Source organism: Miniopterus natalensis, chromosome 14, assembly GCF_054644295.1.
Source record: "Miniopterus natalensis isolate mMinNat1 chromosome 14, mMinNat1.hap1, whole genome shotgun sequence".
Taxonomy (NCBI): Eukaryota; Metazoa; Chordata; class Mammalia; order Chiroptera; family Miniopteridae; genus Miniopterus; species Miniopterus natalensis.
The window spans coordinates 59317426-59333980 of record NC_142094.1 but is presented as its reverse complement, the minus strand read 5'-3'; the positions used below and the strand labels follow the sequence as shown (position 1 = coordinate 59333980).

The 16555-nt window shown below is 43.6% G+C and overlaps 1 protein-coding gene across 3 annotated transcripts in view; it reads left to right on the top strand.

The window, feature by feature from the left end:
- The window catches only part of WDR11 (WD repeat domain 11), a 39069-nt gene that overhangs the window by 10839 nt on the left and 11675 nt on the right, over positions 1–16555 (top strand). For all 3 annotated transcript variants that reach the window (XM_016207161.2, XM_087824078.1, XM_087824079.1), the window contains exons 10-17: positions 1277–1453; positions 3179–3263; positions 8652–8758; positions 10299–10374; positions 11130–11238; positions 13022–13146; positions 13793–13940; positions 16229–16335. In XM_016207161.2, the coding sequence (XP_016062647.2) occupies positions 1277–1453; positions 3179–3263; positions 8652–8758; positions 10299–10374; positions 11130–11238; positions 13022–13146; positions 13793–13940; positions 16229–16335 (934 nt within the window). The remainder of the gene's footprint in view (positions 1–1276; positions 1454–3178; positions 3264–8651; positions 8759–10298; positions 10375–11129; positions 11239–13021; positions 13147–13792; positions 13941–16228; positions 16336–16555) is intronic.

Below are 16555 nucleotides of genomic sequence, written 5' to 3'. Positions count from 1 at the left end.
GCTTTGTTACTTGAAAACATTCTAATAAAAACTTCTAATTAAGCTTTTAATTTGAAATTCACTGTGTACTTAGTGATAATTGAAAGCAATTCATTTAAATCCAGAGGCCTGATTTATATTCATTGGGTAAAGGCCGCTGCTTCTTAAGGCCTGATCTGCCCTACCTGTGAATTGCCTCTACGGAAGATGCTGGAACAAAAGTGTGGCAGTTCTCAGGAGTCAGCTCCAGGATACTGAAGGCTGGTAAACATGCACCTGCCTGGTGAGCTTCCCACTCATTTAGGCCCCATCTTTTGTCACCAAAGATTGATATCAATTGTAGGACTGATCCTAAGGGATCATTTTATTTGCATTAAATTGGTGGCCATTTTTTTCTGTATATCTTATGGATTTTAAAATAACTTTATTATTAAAACAACTTTATAGCTTCAAAAGATTATATTGAGTCCTGTCACCCACTTCTAGTAATTATTTGCATTTTTTCTTTTCACAGTGTGTGTGTGCATATATACACTCACAGCCTTTATTATGTAGTAGTTTTGACAATTTAGTCAGCAGTCAGTAGTGGTTTATAGGAAACAGTTTGTATACCTTGTTAGTAAACGGTGTTGATTTTGTTTAGTCTCTATGTTCGCATTTTGTTACACTCGTTTTCATTGGAGTCATCTTTTTAGTTTGAGACTTGATATCTCTCAAACTAAGAATGAATGTTATATCTGAAACTTACTCCATTTAATACCTAACTCTCAACAGTTACAGGTTATATGTAATACATTTACATATAACATATTTAATTGTAAAGCTTAAATTTTGTGAGATTTCTCATTAGAAATCTCAGTGAGTTTTTGGACCTGTTGTTTGTGATCACTGACTCTGTGTACCCTTTACGAAGTCATCAGTTGAAAGTAACCTTTAGAAAGTGCTGCCCCATCCCCTCCACGGAAACTGCCCTCTCATCCAAGTCCCCTTGACCTGCCTTTGGTGTCCTAATCCCAGGAACTTTGGCAGAAATGGTGTTTCTTAGAAGACAGCGGTTAGCAATCCTGGATAGCAGTACTCTGGAGTATCTATCTTTCGAGATGTTGGACAGTGAATGCACTATAAGTCCCATGGTGAAGCACAGAGCTCTCATCTAGCTACACCCCTGAGGTGCTATGTCACACCTTCTAGACCTGGATGTACTTTTCTAGGCCGCAAGAGTATTTCCCTGAAGGGTTTCTTAGATTTTGAACGTCAGCACACAGTTAATATTTGGGTCCTTTCCATCACCAACCAGGGCAGAGCGCCATTGCTGGGGGAGAACGTCCCACAGGCTCCGCTCTGCAGGAAGTGCACCTCAGGTTCCTGCTCACAGGGCTGGTCTCTGGGCTGCCCTCCCCACAGTTCACAGTCCGCATGTGTCCACCACTGACCACAAAAAACATCAAGGTGTATCAGCCACTGCTTGCGGTTGGTGAGTATTGGACCTGGGGTGGTTTTTTTTTGTTTGTTTTTTAAAGATTTTTTAATTACTTTTTGGAGAGAATGGAAGGGAGGTTAGAGAGAAACATCGATGTGAGAGTGAAACAGATTAGCTGCCTCCTGCATGCCCCCTACTGGGGATCGAGCCCGCACCCCAGGCCTGTGTCCTGACCAGGAGTCGAACTGGCAACCTTCTGGTGCACGGGACAATGCTCAGCCACTGAGCCACATGGGCCAGGGCTTGGACCTTTTTTTGTTTTGTTTTGTTTTTAATTCATCATGTTTTATATTTTATGAGACTTTTAACTTTGCTAGTTACTAGGAAATCCTTTTTATCTTTGAGAATGAAGAGGAAGAGGCCAAGTGAAATCATTTCTTGAAAGATGCTACAGTGGTACCTCAGTTTTCTAATGTAACCCGTTCTGGAAGACCGTTCGAGTTCTGAAACGTTCGAAAACCAAGGCACCACTGTATTTGTTGGCTTCTGGCTTCCTCCCCAGGTCTGTAAACATGGGATTTGTGATTTTTCCTAAAATGAAAACCCGACCACCTGTATGTTGTTGAGCTGTGTCTGAGTTACGCTAGATGTCAGCTTACTGGCTGGCTCATGAGTCCTAGCTGCTCATTTGCATATGACTGGTGGTAGTATTTTTCCCATTTTTTCATTACTATCTTCTGAAAGTGATTTGAATTTTAAGGTTCAGTGGTCCATGTGTACATATGTCCAGATTTATATAAATGCAAATGTTTAATTTTTGCTTTAGGACCTACTGGTTTGTATTAAACCTCTTATAGATTTTTTAATTAAGACTCGTCAGTGTACAATGTATGTTCAAGGTCAATATACTTAATTTTTCAGTTAGGATTTTGTCAATTTCTTGGAGAAAAGTATCCCTTAGGACAGCTAGATAATAAGAGCCAGGTTAGGGTCTGAGGTTTCTGTTGTAGAATAAGCTGTATTGTACTGGTGTATAGTGAATATCAAGTCACTCATTGAATTCAGTATAATAACAAAGTAAAAACAAAGCGTGAAATAAGTGCCTAGGCGTTTGCGGAGTCACCCGGGGGGAGAAGCAGAGCTCAGCCGTGGGATTGCGTCTCCTTAGGGGGCCCCTTGAGTGTTACAGGTCATAGGCTCAACATCAGCAAAACTTGCAGAGCACAGAAATTATTTGGTTATTATGAAGGTCTGTGAGCTGAAAAGTGTTAGTAATTCTTTAGCCCTTTTCTCAGCACTGGACAGTATTATGGTGGCTTCGCTGATCAGTGGAAGCAGGTGTAACCCTGTAGTTTTCTAGAGCAGTTCTATAAATTATTTCTGAAGCTTTATTCAGTAAGTAAGCTACAGCTGAAATTTGCCTACCACTTTTATTAGTATTAAGTATTATTAGTATTATTATATTCTGTTGTTAGTTCCACATTTGTTGCCTTAAATGAATTCATTAATCCCTTCGAGTCATGGGCAGTGAGATCATAATTGTTTGACCACTTACACTGTTGACTTTTTTGCTTAACTTACAAAAGCAGTTTAAGAATTGAAACATTACTTTCTCAGGTATGACCCTGTCCTTTCTAATTAAGAATTAGATACACTACCTGAGATCATATGCTTTTATAAAAGATAAATGTTGTAAAATGATTGAAATCGTGAGAAAAGACTGTGTTGGAATGATCTGGACCCGGCAGGTAAATACCGTCCTGTACGTCGTTTCTGCAGGCACGGGGAACGGCTCTGTCCTGGTCTACCACCTCACCAGCGGGCTGCTGCACAAGGAGTTAAGCGTCCATTCCTGTGAAGTCAAGTGAGTATGTCCTGTGTCGCTGAGTCACACACTCAGGCTCTTACACATGGAGCACTCTGCAGCTTGATTATTTGAGAACTTCGCATAATAAATTTCATGTCCCACTAATGGCTGTGATCAGGGAGCAGCATTGACTGTGTGCCTTTTGTGAAGGGCACTGCGCAGTGGAGAGTGTCCTCACTGCTGCACCTGAATTGTTTCTTCTCAGGCTCAGGCTGTTTTCTTACTGGAAGTCACTGTGTTTCCTTGTTCAGGCTTATTTAGTTCACTTTCCATTTCTATAAAGGCCCCTCAGTAGGACGGCTTATGAAAACCTGAGAAGTGTCATTTTAATAATTTGTCTCATTTATTTCTTTGTTTTAGCACCGTCAGAAAAGGACCGAGCCTGTAGCACTTGTTCATTTTGAGACGAGATTTGTTTTGTGAGTGTATGTGAGGGAGGCTGAGGGACAGGAATGCCTCTTGCTTTCCAGTTTAAAGTGCAGGCACATCTTCTCTGGCCTTGTTGTGCTGGTTGTGTGGCTGCTTTCCTTTTTATACTCGAGCAGTTACACATATATGAAGTTATTAAATTGCCAGTATTTTATGACCTTTTAACAAAAATATAAGAAAGACCATTTTCTGTCTTCTGTCCATTACCGAAGTGTAGGTCCTATGCACATGTTAGTTCTTAGTGAACCCGTAAAGAACATATTATTCTGAGTAAATGCATTTTCTGAATGAGCAGGGTCAACCCTTTGGTGTCACAGCTGCTGATGGGGATGGAAGCTCCCGAAGGGTTTACGTTGCCTTCTCCCAGGCACATGGTTGGCGGTGCAGCTGGGTTACTGCTGATCCCACCTTGTGCTGCCCCTTCAGTGTCTCCCTCACTACATTTACGTGGAGCAGTGTTGTCTTCAAAAGCTGGGCTTCCGAGGTACATCGGCAAGGCTGTCATTTCTCTCTCTTCTTCCCGCAGTTCCTGCTGCCACTGCCAGTGGCTTCTCCTCCCTTCCCTTCCCGTCCATGTTTCTTCTCTTGACATTCCCTCTCACCCTTGCCCTTTGTGTGTAGTGTTTCCTCTCATGGCCAGCACCAGCCAGTCAGAACTCTCCATTTAATTAGTGCTTGTTCTGAGGATTATGTTAAGTGCTACCCCTTGGCCTGCACCGTTTTATTGAGTCTCCACCACAGTTCTGTGCAGTGAGCACTAGTTTATTCCCAGTTCACAGGAGAGGAAGCTACATATTGCAGAATCTGAAAGTTGGAGTGCAGTGGAGGCTTTCAGGCTTCAGAATTGAGCTCCTGTACTTGTGGTGTATGCACATCGATAGCGGGAAACATCTGGCAATAAGATAAAAGTGTGACTGAGCCAGGATTCATGTTAGGAATCTGATACATGCTTCTGGAAAATCAAGTACATTTTATTTTTTTCTGAATAGTGAAATTTTTAATAAAGACACAGTCGCTAGTTTATCAGTGAGCTATTCATTTCTTAAAGTGGCTCATCCAGGTCAGAGCTGTCACTAACTACATGACTTACAATTTCTGTGACAATATTTGTTACTAAGTGACAAAATGTGTGTACGTTGTTACTTGGGATTCCAAATGACTCCTCACACGGGCTGTTGTGAATGACCACACAAGTATGCTCCATTTTTGATACGAATTTTCCCTCTTAATTGCCATTTTGAAGATAATTCACCTTTTATATTCAGAGATGGTGCCCAAGAAGATGCTAAAATCCCGCTGTCTTTGTATTTCAATTAATGCAATTATAGTACTGTAATTAAAAGCCATTATGAAAATTTCACAGATGTGTTATAAAAACTGCTGGACTCATTAGCAGTCAACCCAATACATTTTAGATATCCACATGCAAATTAAAGGTCAGCTCTCAGAAAGCAGTTTTATACCTAATACTGAATGTGTTAAAAACACTTAGTGTTAAGTGCTTGAATCTCATGCTGGCACATGGCCAGGGACCGTCTGCCCAGCTGCTGGTAGTTGCCTCTGTGTGGTTTTTCTAAAGCCACGATGCTTTAGCCAGCTGTGCTCTACAAGTGCGCATCGAGCAGCAGCATCTGTGAGGCATGTCATCTGCTGGACGATACCTGGAAGTAGGTGAATAGGAACATGTAGGTTCTCTTAGATTACTCGTTTGTGCCTTTTTCCAGCAGACTAGATTTATCATAATAGAACCCAGTACTATTTTCAGTGTCAGAGAGTATTAGAACAGTATTTTATATGGGTATCAGAACATTGATTGGCTCAGTATTGCTTTGAAGAACTTGAGTGATTTGTGGGAATTAAATGATCTCTAGTTTGTCGATAAATTTGCAGAAGTTAGTTTTACATAATCCTAGAACTGCAAGGCCTTGCAGGAGTGTGTGCTCCCCTGGCCACCTGGGGCTGAGAAGTAGACTCTAGCACCCCCAGTGGAGGTCAGCAGGCCCAGCTTGGAAACTTGTAGGAGGCAGAATCCCAAATACCACTGATGAGGTTCTTTGTTCGGTAGCAAGGAACCCTACAAAACAAGCCTGGATTGAGGCAGAAAATGAGTTGCTGTTCTTAACGCGTCTTTTGTAGAGCTCAGTGCATAGTTGAAACCTCAACAATAGTCTTCGGCTCTTAGAGCACTGTTATGCTTAGCTGTGTGTGACCAGTTCCCATTCTTCTCTTTTGAGAAGTTAACCCCTCCTCGTCTAATCTGCCTGGAAGTCCAGCCAACTTTTATTTTCTTCTGTTGATCAGTAGATAACAGGTGGGTATCCTGGCTGCTGCAGAGGCTGCTCAGAGGCGCCCGCTCACAGCGCAGGATTACAAACAACAGCCACCCCATTCTGTGTGTTCTGAACACGGGGCAGCTTATAAACACAGGGAGGGCACTTCTTGAATGTGTGTGGCATAGTGAATAGAAAGAATGCTAGGCTTCTCTCGAACGTCACTTAATCTGACAGAATTTACTGAATGCCTGTCACATGCCTGGTGAGAAGGGACAGGGCACCTGCTTGCAGAGAGAGTACAGTCCAGGGAAGGGCTTCTCACACAGTCGCCTGTTTCCTCTGTTGTTCAGGCTTCCAGGCAAAGCCCTGCATGGCCTTTGGCCCTCAGCTTTATGGTCCTGGAAGCCTCGCCTGGCCCCAGAGATCAGGTTTTGTGTGATTCTGACAAGCTCCTGTTGACCTTTGCACTGCTCTCCTTGGTATTAAGCAATACAGAGCGAACATGTATGATCTTTCCTGCTGGACCAGAAGTTCCAGAAGGGCAGCGATTGTATCCGTTTCTTCCATAGCCGTATTCCCAGTGCCTGGCATGGCCACTAGCCTGTGCTGGGTACTCAGCAAGTGTGTGTGTATAAAGACGGCATGGAGAATGGGAGGACTGGAATTGTCGTGTGCAGAGACAGTGGCTTTAGTACTGGAGCCTAAGCAGTCCAGATGCCAGCAACAGGCCTTGGAGCGTGTGTCCTGAGGTCTGTGTGTAACAGAGCAGGGTATGTCCAAAATGGTTCTTTCCTCTTGGTCACGTTGAAAACTCGAGCTGTTACGTGGTAGGGGAAAGAGAGAAACGAGACAAGGGACTGTTCCAGTGAGTAATTAACCAAATTATAGGGTGGTCACAATGGGAGTGGTCTGAGTTTAACGGGGAGCCCTCCTGAAGAGCATAGGGCCTGAGCTGGATTTTGGTGTAAGAGTGACGACAACGACGGTGATGATGGCTGATACACGCAGTGCCAGGCCTGTCTTATTCACACAGCGTTTTCATTCCTGCACAGCTGATGGGGAAACAGGAAGGGAGACCAGCCGGAGCCAGGCCTTGCACTCACATAGTATTTGAAGAGGGAACAAGAGAGGTCGTCTTGGGCTTGGAAGTTCTCAAGAGTACTCAGTTTTAAACAGCCCAGTCTGAGGGTTTCAGCAGGTTTACCTTTAAAGAATTATAGTCCTTGCCTGGCTGCATGCAGCTCAATGGTTGAGCATCAACCTGGGATCCAGGAGATCGAGGTTCAATTCCCGTCAGGGCACATGCCCGGGTTGTGGGTAGATCCCCAGTCAGGGGCATGCAGTGGGCAGCTGATCAATTACTTTCTCATCATTGATGCTTCTCTCTCCCTTCCTCTCCCTTCCTCTCCCTTCCTCTCTCTGAAATCAATAGAGATAGATTTTTTTTAAAAAGAATTATAATCCTTGATGACTACAGCAGTTCCCTGCTGTTGCAGATACTATTTTTAGTTTGCTTGGGGTTTGCCGCTTTGAGAAAAGACGAGGTAGATACACCAGGGTCAGTGAGGAAAGTTACTGTAGTTAAAGTAGATAAGAGTCAGGTGATTGAGAGGTAAGTTTGGTCAGGTAGGGTGAGGCAGATGGCCCTGCGGCTTGGACGGTGGAAGCCACTACCTTCTTGGGCAAATGGGAGACATGCAGAGCGGCCTTTAATGCTAAATCTATCCATTGCATTCACGTTGGAGGAGAAGTGGATCAGCTGGATCAGAGGTTGGCAAACGTTTTCTGTAAGGACTGGATAGCAAATACTTCAGGCTCCGTAGGCTGTAACATTTCTGTCACAGCGATCCAGCTGTGCCCTGTGTCATGAAAGCAGCCGTAGACAGTACAGTAAAAATGTCCCATAAATGCTGATGAGCAACTCGGTGTAGAGCAGAGGTTTGGAGTCCCTCCTAGCCAGCCTCCGTGACCTTGGACGCAGTGCGAGGTGGTAGTGCAGCGTCTCTCCTCCTCATGACCCTGGTGGTTGCATGTCCCCTGGGCCTGGCCCTCTCTTCCCCATTCTCCACCCACCATGATGGTGAGTGAGCACTCCAGCTATGCTAGTGGGAGAGACATGGGCCCACGTCCTGCCATCCCCACAGAGGAGACTCCCCAGCACTAGGTGGATAGGTTGCTGCCCCGGCACTGAGTCGTCTTTGAGGTTTTTCTCTTCTGCTCTTCTCTGAGATGCCATCTGGAGCTTTCACCCACTTCCAGATCTCACGGCTCAGTTTGTATTGTTTGTTTCAGGGATTTCTGTTTCCTGACCGAGAATTTTGATGAAATTTAATAAAGTTCCTGAGTGTACTTAACTTTAAGCAGCCTGCTCAATTAAGATATTTCTATACCACTTGTTTTTAAGCAGTGGGATTCTCAGAAACTGCTGCGATGTGACGCTCTCCTTTGCCAGGTTTTAAGTTATTTTAATGCTGCTACGAATGCCAATAACCAGACTATCTTGTCATTATTTGGAGATAGTTTTAACTAGAAATAATTTTATAAATGTTGGAAATATATGGTAATGTAGCCTCAAATAAATGGTCATAGTAATAGTACTTCTTAATTAACTTGTATAATTTAGGTCTTAAGAAAAACTTTTTTTTAAAGGTATCAGATTAATCTGTTTAATTTCTCATTATAGGGGTATCGAGTGGACGAGTTTGACTGGCTTTCTGTCTTTTGCTACCTCAACACCAAACAACATGGGATTAGTGAGAAATGAGCTTCAGCTGGTTGATCTTCCAACAGGTTTGTGTGTTTAGACTATTGAAAGGTTCGAAATGGTTTGTCCTGTTGGTCAGAGGTAGTGTCACTTGTAAGCATGTTCTAAAGCACTTTCTTTTGCCGTGGAGTTCCTTGTGTTCTGTGTTTATGCATCTATTCCCTGTCGGTCTGCAGTGGTTTTCCTAGAAAAGACTCATCCTTGTTTGTATGCAGATTGTGTGGTGAAATGGAGACCACTAGCCTGACAGGCAGTTTCATAAATAAATAGGACACCAGTTCCTCATTCATAGACATTGCTATAGGAAATCAAAGGTACAGTTTTAAAATAAATCTTTGTAGTTCAACTTTACAAGGTTCTATTTCAGAATTTTAGACTTTTTAGGAAACCCTTAAAAAACTTGTAGGCAAGGATTATTTTTAAATGCTCAAATTTAAATCTTTTGGTAGTCTCGCGCTGGCCAGTGTGGCTCAGTTGGCTGGCCCTTGTCCTGTGTTCAATTCCTATTCGGGGCACAATCTATTGAGGAACCAATTTCTAAGTAATAGTTACTGCCTTTTAAAAAATATATCTTTATTGATTTCAGAGAGAGGAAAGGAAAGGGAAAGAGAGAGACAGAAACATCAATGATGAGAGAGTCACTGATCGAGCCCACAACCCGGGCATGTGCCCTGACTGGGAATCAAACCCGGATTGCCTGGATCCTAGGTCGACGCTCAACCGCTGAGCCACGCCTGGCCGGGCAGTAGTTACTGACTCTTAAAGTGAGAGATGAGTTCATAGATTATAGGCTTTTACAGCCTTGTCTTCTAAGGAGGGCAGCTGATTAATAAAGTCAGGAAAGGATGTGAAATATTTGGTGAATAATAACAGAGAAATTATGTTTGAAGAGCAAGGAGGACTGTGGGCATTCTGTTGTCTTTAAATTGAGTATGTTCTTTCTTTCATTTAATATAAATAAAAACCTAGGAAAATATATTAAGATTTGTTCAGACATAAGGTAGAATTTCATTTCTTTAATTAGAGAAAATCATTTAGCTTCTTTGGCAGTTAACTAATTCTTATCATTCCCCAATTTTAGTTTGTGGAGAACTTTTGATAGGAATATGTCACAATATTTCAGTTGAGTATTTTGCACACAGACAGGAAAATCTTACACATCTGTCAGAGCGTTTCCCCACTAATTGGTATTTGTAAGCATGGGGATGTTCATGTGACTGTAAATGTACCATTTGTCACAGTGACAGTTCTCCTATAACTCCTGTAAATGCATTCAAATGCTAGAAAGTGATATTTCTAAGTTTCTAAAATTAAATTATTTGAAAGAAACCACAGAAGAAATTTAAGAAACTCTATAACAAGTGAAAATATCTTTTTATAAAGTAGACTTTGAGTATAAGTAACATACTATTTGTCTTTAACTTGTAACACTTTTTGAGAACACGCCCTGAAGTGGGAGAGTGAAGGGAGAGGAGAGTTGCAGGGTCAGAGCACACAGGGTAGCTTTTTGTTTCCTCCATGTCTGGTGCTGTTTTTTCACGTCTTCTCTAACATTTGCAATTAAAGGCAGGAGCATTGCTTTTCGAGGAGAACGGGGCAGTGATGAATCGCCCATCGAAGTGATCAAAGTATCTCACTTGAAGTAAGTGTCCACCTAAGAATTCTGTGGTCGTCAAGTGGAGTGTCAGGGATTCTCTTTCCTTCTTTAGGAGAGTGAGGACATCCACCTGGGATTTCTTAATGTGAGCAGATGGTGATATGCAGCCATATTCATGGAAACAATTTGATCACAAAATTAAGTTGCTGTCTCTCTTAATTCTACGCAGATGAGGTGACTTTCATGTGGATCTTATTTCATTAGATTGATAAAGCCAACAACCCTGTCTCTTCTGCTGTAGCTGTATGGACACAAATCCTGTCTCCCACTGAGAAAATGTCATTTGTTAAAATGCCATTCTGGTGGGCTTCCACCTCAGCATGGGTTTATTAAGTGAAAGAATCACTTTACTTAGTTGTATACGCACTCTAATTCCTGGAAGTTTCTGAGGTTTTTGTTTCGAGGGAATATACATGTAAGGCAGGATTATTAAAGCAAAGACTAAGTGAAAACCAGTCAGAAGATCTAAGAAAGTAGTAAGCTCTCTAAAATAGTTTTCAAAATTGCCTTAGCTTTTTTGGGATCTTTGCATTTCCATATGAAATATAGAAATTCAGTCTATCAAAATAACAAAATAACAGAATATAATTTATGTGTACAGGTTTACAGTTGTGAGTAACCGAAACACAGAGTCGAGACTATGTCATCTGAGTGTTTTGATTTACTGAACTTTTTACTTGTACTATGTATGGTGAAAATTTTTCAAAAAGGGGCTTATTTAGTAATTTTGTTTATTTTAGGCAGTATTTGGCAGTTGTATTCAAAGACAAACCCCTGGAGTTATGGGACATTAGGACTTGCACTATTCTTAGAGAAATGTCCAAAAACTTCCCTGTAATAACCGCTTTGGTAAGTTATAATTTAAGAGCTAAGCAGTTTACTTAGATATGTGTGTGTGGTGAATGTTTTTCTTTAGCCTGGATTCAAATCATTACTGCCATGTATTTTCTTGGTAAAAATGTGTGTTCAGAGAAGGTGATCTAAATAAATGGAGATAACCCTTATTCTTGGGTGTGCTAAGCTAATGCTGCATCAGTGCAATTCCAATTCAGGTTTTACTCAGATGTTGTGAGGAGCGTGAAGAACATATTCCAAAGTGTTTATTTAAGACTAAAGGTTGGGCCCATTCTACCTGATACAGTACAAGTTATGAAACAGAGAAATGGAAGCAGTGCTGTACTGGCCCAAGAATGGGAAATGGGCCAGTGTCGGAAGAGCTCAGGAACAGACCCTGTGGATGTTTGGGAACTTACTGTACAGTAAAGGAGCAAACAGACCCGGGGGGGGACAGACTGTAGGACAGTCCTGCAAAAACAGTCTCACTTGGTGGGGAAAATACTGGGTCTCCAGTACATTCAGCGGTGGGCCCCAGAGGACTAGTGACCTAACTGTGAAATAGTAAAGCTATAAAATTATATAATCGAATGTAGAAGAATATTCGTGCTCTAGGGGCAGGAGAGGGCATCAGAAAGTCAACCCAAAAGGCAAAAAAAATGTGTTTCATTATATCAAGATTGCTTTCCGTTCAACAGAGGGCACCACCATCATTGAGTGTGGAAGGTAAGCTGGAAAAGTAAATTTTCCAGTGCCTAAGGCTGATGGGACTGACTCATCCCCCTAGGGGATCAGTATTGTGGGGACTCCTGAGAAGATGGGAGCTCAGTGGAGAGGTGGACCAAGTCTGTGACCAGTTAGTGAATGCCAGAGAAGCCTAGGAGGCCAGCGAGCAGATGAAGACATATCCAGACACACCAGTGTTTAGAGATTCGTAAAGTAAATAACCATGCTGTACCTTCTAGGCTAACGAACTGGAGAGCCAGCCAGGGGCCTAGATAAGGGTGCAATGTGGGCTGTAGGGACCTGTGGGCACTGCTGGTAGGAATGTGGTCCAGTGAAGCCACCTGGCAGCACTGAGGCAAGCACACATCCTCCAGGCTCCCGGTGTTCAGCTCCTGGTCATAAGGGACTTTTGTCAGGATGTTGACTGCAGTGTTACTTGTCGTGATGAGAGTTTGAGGTATTACGGGTGTCCTGTGCTAAGAGAACAGACTGGCATTGGTGGTGCACAGGTGGAGTGTCCCATGGCCTGTAGACTCGGCAGAGCAGGAACTTCGGGGCACTGCTGAGTGAAGTCTGGGGATGGGGAGGAAACTCGGTGCTATTCACAGAAGTTACAAGTGCATGCGTGTACGTGTGAGAGGGTAGTAGATTAAACACATTAATGTAGGCAGGTACATAAGAGAACCAAATAAGATGAGAGGTTTGAGCTGGACCCGTGGGTGATAAGGGGCATGGTAGGGAACACGATCACCTCACCCTGCACACCTAAGGGTGGGGGGAAGGGAAGGAATAGGAGATGCTACAATTGTATTGTTTTCATTTTGTAGAACCAATAGTATCAAGTCGTTAGACTTTTTGGAAGTTTGCCATTAAACTCTTCTACCTTAAGGTCTAATTAAAATGCATTCATTCAGCCTTTCTATAAATAGGTAAACCTTAAGGACAGATTGTAAATTCGTGTGTAGGGATAATAAGTGACGCTGGGCACTGGTGAGTGTGCCTGGCGGTTCTGGAAGGAAGCTGTTTGTCAGGGAAACTGAGCACTGCTGAGTGTGTCTGTCTCTGACCACAGGAGTGGTCGCCATCTCACAACCTGAAGAGCCTGAGGAAGAAGCAGCTGGCCACCCGGGAGGCCATGGCCCGGCAGACCGTGGTCTCGGACACTGAGCTGAGCATCGCCGAGTCGTCTGTGATTGGGTTAGTGTGCCCTTTCCTGCCCTGTCACCCATAATGTCCGTGTCGTGGTGGGAACTTTTGACAGGTGCCATCCAGAGGCATCTCTGGAGGCATACGGCCCTCTGCCTTTGAACACACCTGGTGTTTCACTCAATACCCGGATTCCTGGAGAGTTCATTCAACTGTCACATCGCTTGATGCAGTCAGTAACCTAAACAGTAACGTCCACCGGTGAAATGATCCTTCTGTTCCACAAACTTGAGCTTCTGGAGTTCAAACACACGTGGCAGTGAACATGCAGAGATGTCAGACTGTCATTTACGTTCACCAAAGGAAACATTGAAAATTCTAAGTATACATCTTTATTTTACCAATAAGGAATGTCCGGCAGGACGCTGGGTCAGGGCAGGCCCTCCCCTGTGGAGAGAGTTCCACGTGGAGCAGTGAGGAAGTGTCTTCTTGTCAGGAGGGGAGCACTGCCTCCTCCACGGGTGGATGTTCTCTTGTGGTGGGACAGTGGGGTGTGGCTTGGGTTTCCTTGTTATTAGCTTCAACCTTTTTTTTAATGGGTTTTGGACCTTCTGTTAATGCGTCTATATTTTGTGTTAATTAATTATGGATGTCACTCCTAGAAAATGAAATATTTTTATCTTATTGCTACCCCAAGCCTGCTGCAGGAGGCAGAGAGTAAGTCTGAGCTCAGCCAGAACATCTCCGCGAGGGAGCATTTCGTGTTCACCGATAACGATGGTCAGGTTTACCACTTCATTGTCGAGGGCAACTCTGTGAAAGACAGTGCGCGGATCCCGCCCGACGTGAGTCCAGCCCTTGACTGTCTTTATTAAGAGTTCTTGTTGTGCCCCGGCCGGTGTGGCTTGTTGGTTGGCGTTGTTCCATGTACCAGGAGGCTGTCGGTTCGATTCCCAGTCGGGCACGTGCCTGTCTTGCAGGCTGGATTCCCTGGTGGGGCGTGCAGGAGGCGGCGGATGTTCTCTCTCCCCCTCCCTTCCTCTCTCTAAAAATCAATAAGCTTTTCTTAAAAAAATGAAGTTCTCATCAAAGATTTGTTGGTTCCATATCCAGTGAAGCCATACTTCAGTGGGAAGGCTATTTCAGAAAAATTCAGTGTAAATAAACTTCAGCATTTAAGGGGATGTCGTCATTGAATGAACTTGTTCCATACTGCGGGCATTGTAACTGCTTCATTAAACACTTACACGTGCGGCTTGTGTTTATCCCCATAACAACCCGCGAGGGATCAGCGTGCTGTTCGTGTGCAGACCGAGAGCTGCCCTGTGCTGTGCTGCCCTGTGGGCGAGGGGCCGGCTGTCTCAGTGATGTGTGAAACCTCCCCCTCGGAGCCCAGACAGCCCCCTGGGCCTCCCCGTGCCCCTGAAACAGCTCAGTCCCTCTCATCACTCGCATTCGAGATGAGGGTGTAGAAACTCTACGTCCTAGTTATACAGTTGTGTTAGCACATCACCTGCCATTCTGAGCTGATAACACTGACTTCTGGGTTAATTCAAGCTTTAATGATCTGATTTTTAGAAGTCTGAAAGTAAGATTATAAAATGGAAAAATTTTCAGGAATAATAAGTAAATTTAAGGCAAATTCTTGGTAAACGTTGTGTTAATATGGTCAGGAGGACAGAGAGGAGATCTCGGAGTGTTGCTTCATGTTACACAGAATTATGTTTATTGAACATAACTTTCTAACTTTTCTGGTTTCCCTTTTGCTCTGACCATGGCTGGGACTCAGGCAGCACTTGGTGGGGTGCCAGTGTGTTCATGGTCCGCTTGGCAGCCCTAGGCCCTTCCTGCTCCTTACTGTAGATGCCATGAAAATGTGAATTTTTATATTGTTCTATAAAAGCAAAAATAAGCAGAGAAGGAATTGACTGATGCTATTATTTAATAGCTAACGTGTTGACTCTTCACTGTGCGGTAGGTGCTGTTTTCAGGCCATTACCTGTATATTTTTATTAATAGTAATGGGAGCTCCTCAGATTTCATGAGCTTGCCCTACTTTATGGTTGATAAAATCCGAGACATGGAAAGGTTAAGTAAACATGCCCCAAATCATGCAACAAATTAGTGGTAAAGTTGGGAAACAGGCAGCGGGCTGCAGAGTCCTTGTCCCATGACCTTGGCATGTTTGTTACGGCTGCTCCCGCCGGGAGTCAATCCGACAGTGTTACATTCTAACCGACAGTGTTACATTCTAACCGACAGTGTTACATTCTAACCGCGAGCTTCCCTAAGTAACTTCTCTGCGAAGCTTCCTGTGGATTCTGGTGGTGCAGGCACCTGGTGCAGACATGCGTCTCTTTTCACCTTCGTTATTCCAGAGGAATCACAAGCTCTGGATCCTCTTTTTTGGTGGAAAAATTGCTGCATGATTGTTACGAAACAGCTTTTCGTTTCCCCCTGGATTAGATTTATTTGTCCTGCAGGGAGAGAGAAGTTGGAGACCATAGCTCTCTGGTCAGTGTTTCCTTTCCTTCTCTTTTTTTATCTTTTAATTTTCTTTTCTTTTAGCTATTTCTTTCTCAAAAGATATCCCTTCTCTATAAATCTAGTTCAGATTACTTAATGCCCATCAAGTTGAAATTCGGTTTTTTTCATAGTTGAAATTGATAGGCCAGGTAGCTCTTTTTTTTTAAAGATTTGGCTTTTTGGAAGCAGTGTATCTTCTTTTCTTATTTTTTATGTTTTTGTTGATTTCAGAGAGAGGAAGGGAGAGGGGGAGAGAGAGAGAGAAACATCATTGATGAGAGAGAGTCATTGATCAGCTGCCTCCTGCACGCCCCTGACTGGGGATCGAGCCCACAACCCAGGCATGTGCCCTGACCAGGAATCGAACCCTGACCTCCTGGTTCATAAGTTGACGCTCAACCATTGAGCCATGCCAGCCAGGTGGCTATGTAGCTCTTCTAGTGTCCAAGGCCAGTTAGTGTTTGATTGTACTCATAATAAAGCAAACCATTTATAGTCAGGTTTTATTACAGTATCTTTACTTTGTCACAGTTACTCAGTAAGAGCACCGCTCTGTGCGACGGCCTGCAGGTGGCGCGTTCACGTGTGCTTGTTGCTGCTCTTCTAGGGAAGCATGGGCAGCATCACCTGCATTGCCTGGAAAGGCGACATGCTCGTCCTCGGAGATGTGGATGGAAATTTAAATTTTTGGGATTTGAAAGGCAGAATATCCAGGTATGAGTTAAAAATGCAGCGTTGTTATTTGGTTTTTTAAAAAAGTAACCTGATATGAGCTTCTTGTCACTGAACTCGGGAGGAAGCGCTGGGCGGACGGAGCTCTGGCTCCTTCGTTCCCACAGAAGTGCCAGGACATTGTCCCGCTGCTGGTGAGGGGCAGGCGCCTCCTGTCCAGTGTGGCCTCCCTCCCAGACCTTGTCAGAGGGTACAGAAAGAG